General features: G+C 50.1%; 1 protein-coding gene across 1 annotated transcript; it reads right to left on the reverse strand.

Moving 5' to 3' along the window:
- Positions 1-240: 240 nt before the first annotated feature.
- LOC123426271 (photosystem I reaction center subunit psaK, chloroplastic) lies at positions 241-954 on the reverse strand. The gene is made up of 2 exons (XM_045110071.1): positions 742-954; positions 241-643 (listed from the first exon to the last, which is right to left on the reverse strand). Exons 1-2 carry the CDS (start codon positions 892-894, stop codon positions 401-403), a joined length of 396 nt encoding a protein of 131 aa, XP_044966006.1. The 5' UTR covers positions 895-954; the 3' UTR covers positions 241-400.
- Positions 955-1390: the final 436 nt, after the last annotated feature.

A 1390-nucleotide genomic window follows, 5' to 3' on the forward strand; every position in this document is an offset into this window, starting at 1 on the left:
TTTTTTTGTTTGTTTGCTTGTTTTTTTGAGAATGCTCTTATTGTTAGTTTGTTACTAATTTAGTTATCGGACTATGTGTTGCTTTTTCAATAGCACGAGCGGATCTTCACCATCTAGAAGATACTCCCTCTGTAAATTAATATAAAATGTTTAGATCGCTATTTTAATGATTTAAATGTTTTTATGTTAATTTACAGAGGGAGTAATAGTCTACTATAGATGGTGAAAAAACGCATGGGATGAAGCAGTTGCCACACCGGCGCGGCGGTACGTCCCGCTGAAACAAAGATGCATACACATACATTCACATGATCAAATTACGAAGGGAGCATTAGTTGATCCACTAGATGGAGCGCCCGATGGATGCAGAACAGCTATGGAGGGAAAAGGAAGGGTTATTCTAGCCGATGATCTGGTCGAGGACGCCGGTGTTCTTGAGGCCGAGCACGATGCCGACGCCCATGATGTGGCCAACGGCGCCGCATGCGAGCGTGTCGGCGAGCGTGAAACCGGCCGGGTCGCCCGTCTGCAGCCCGGACTCGCGCGCCTCCAGCTTGAGCCCCGCCGTCGCCTTCCTGTTCGCCGACGGCGCCAGCCCGAACCGCCCGGCGAAGAGCATCAGGGTCGTCGTCGTCACCATGATCTGCATCCGCATATAGTATTAGTTATTATGTCAAGCAACCAACCAATCGATGACCGACTCATTCGCATGTACCCCCTCTAGTATGAGTGTGATCTTACGAGGTTGGTGGAGGAGCCGATGTAGTCGCAGCGGATGCCCTGGGACCTCCTCCTCCTCAAGGACGGCAGCGTCGCCATGGACCTGGGCGAGGAGTAGGTCCTGAGGCCGTGGAACTGCGGCACGGAGGTCATGGCGGAGAGCTGGGAAGCCATGGCTGCGGATTTCTGCGCTGTGGATGCTGCGATTGCTCAGGTGCAATGCTCAACGAGTTCCTTTCTTAAATCTTGTGGAGCGGGGGCCACACGGGGAATCGCGTGGCGAGCGGCGGCCGCTCGAGGATAGGTTTCGGATCCTTGCCACCGACGTGGCGCCCCCTGGTTAGGGAGTGCCTGCCAGTTCGGATAAGATACACTGCCGTGGCTAGCTCTTCTCCATCTGATATTCTGATGCTATACATGTTTCGCTGACGTGGCGACTGACAAGCATCACCAGCATGGAAACAGTTCAGTAAAATAACAGCTCTTTTCGTTTATGTTAAATAAATAAAAAACTATATTTGCAACCTGCAAATTCAAAAAATAACAGTTTTACGTAGTATGCACTAATCTGCCAATGAAAATAAAGTGTGATGCATCTTCAAGTTGTAAGGTTACACCATAACGGTAGTAATTCAGAGCACGCTGAATACCCACCCTGACATCACTGTGA

This window comes from Hordeum vulgare, chromosome 2H, assembly GCF_904849725.1.
Source record: "Hordeum vulgare subsp. vulgare chromosome 2H, MorexV3_pseudomolecules_assembly, whole genome shotgun sequence".
NCBI lineage: Eukaryota > Viridiplantae > Streptophyta > Magnoliopsida > Poales > Poaceae > Hordeum > Hordeum vulgare.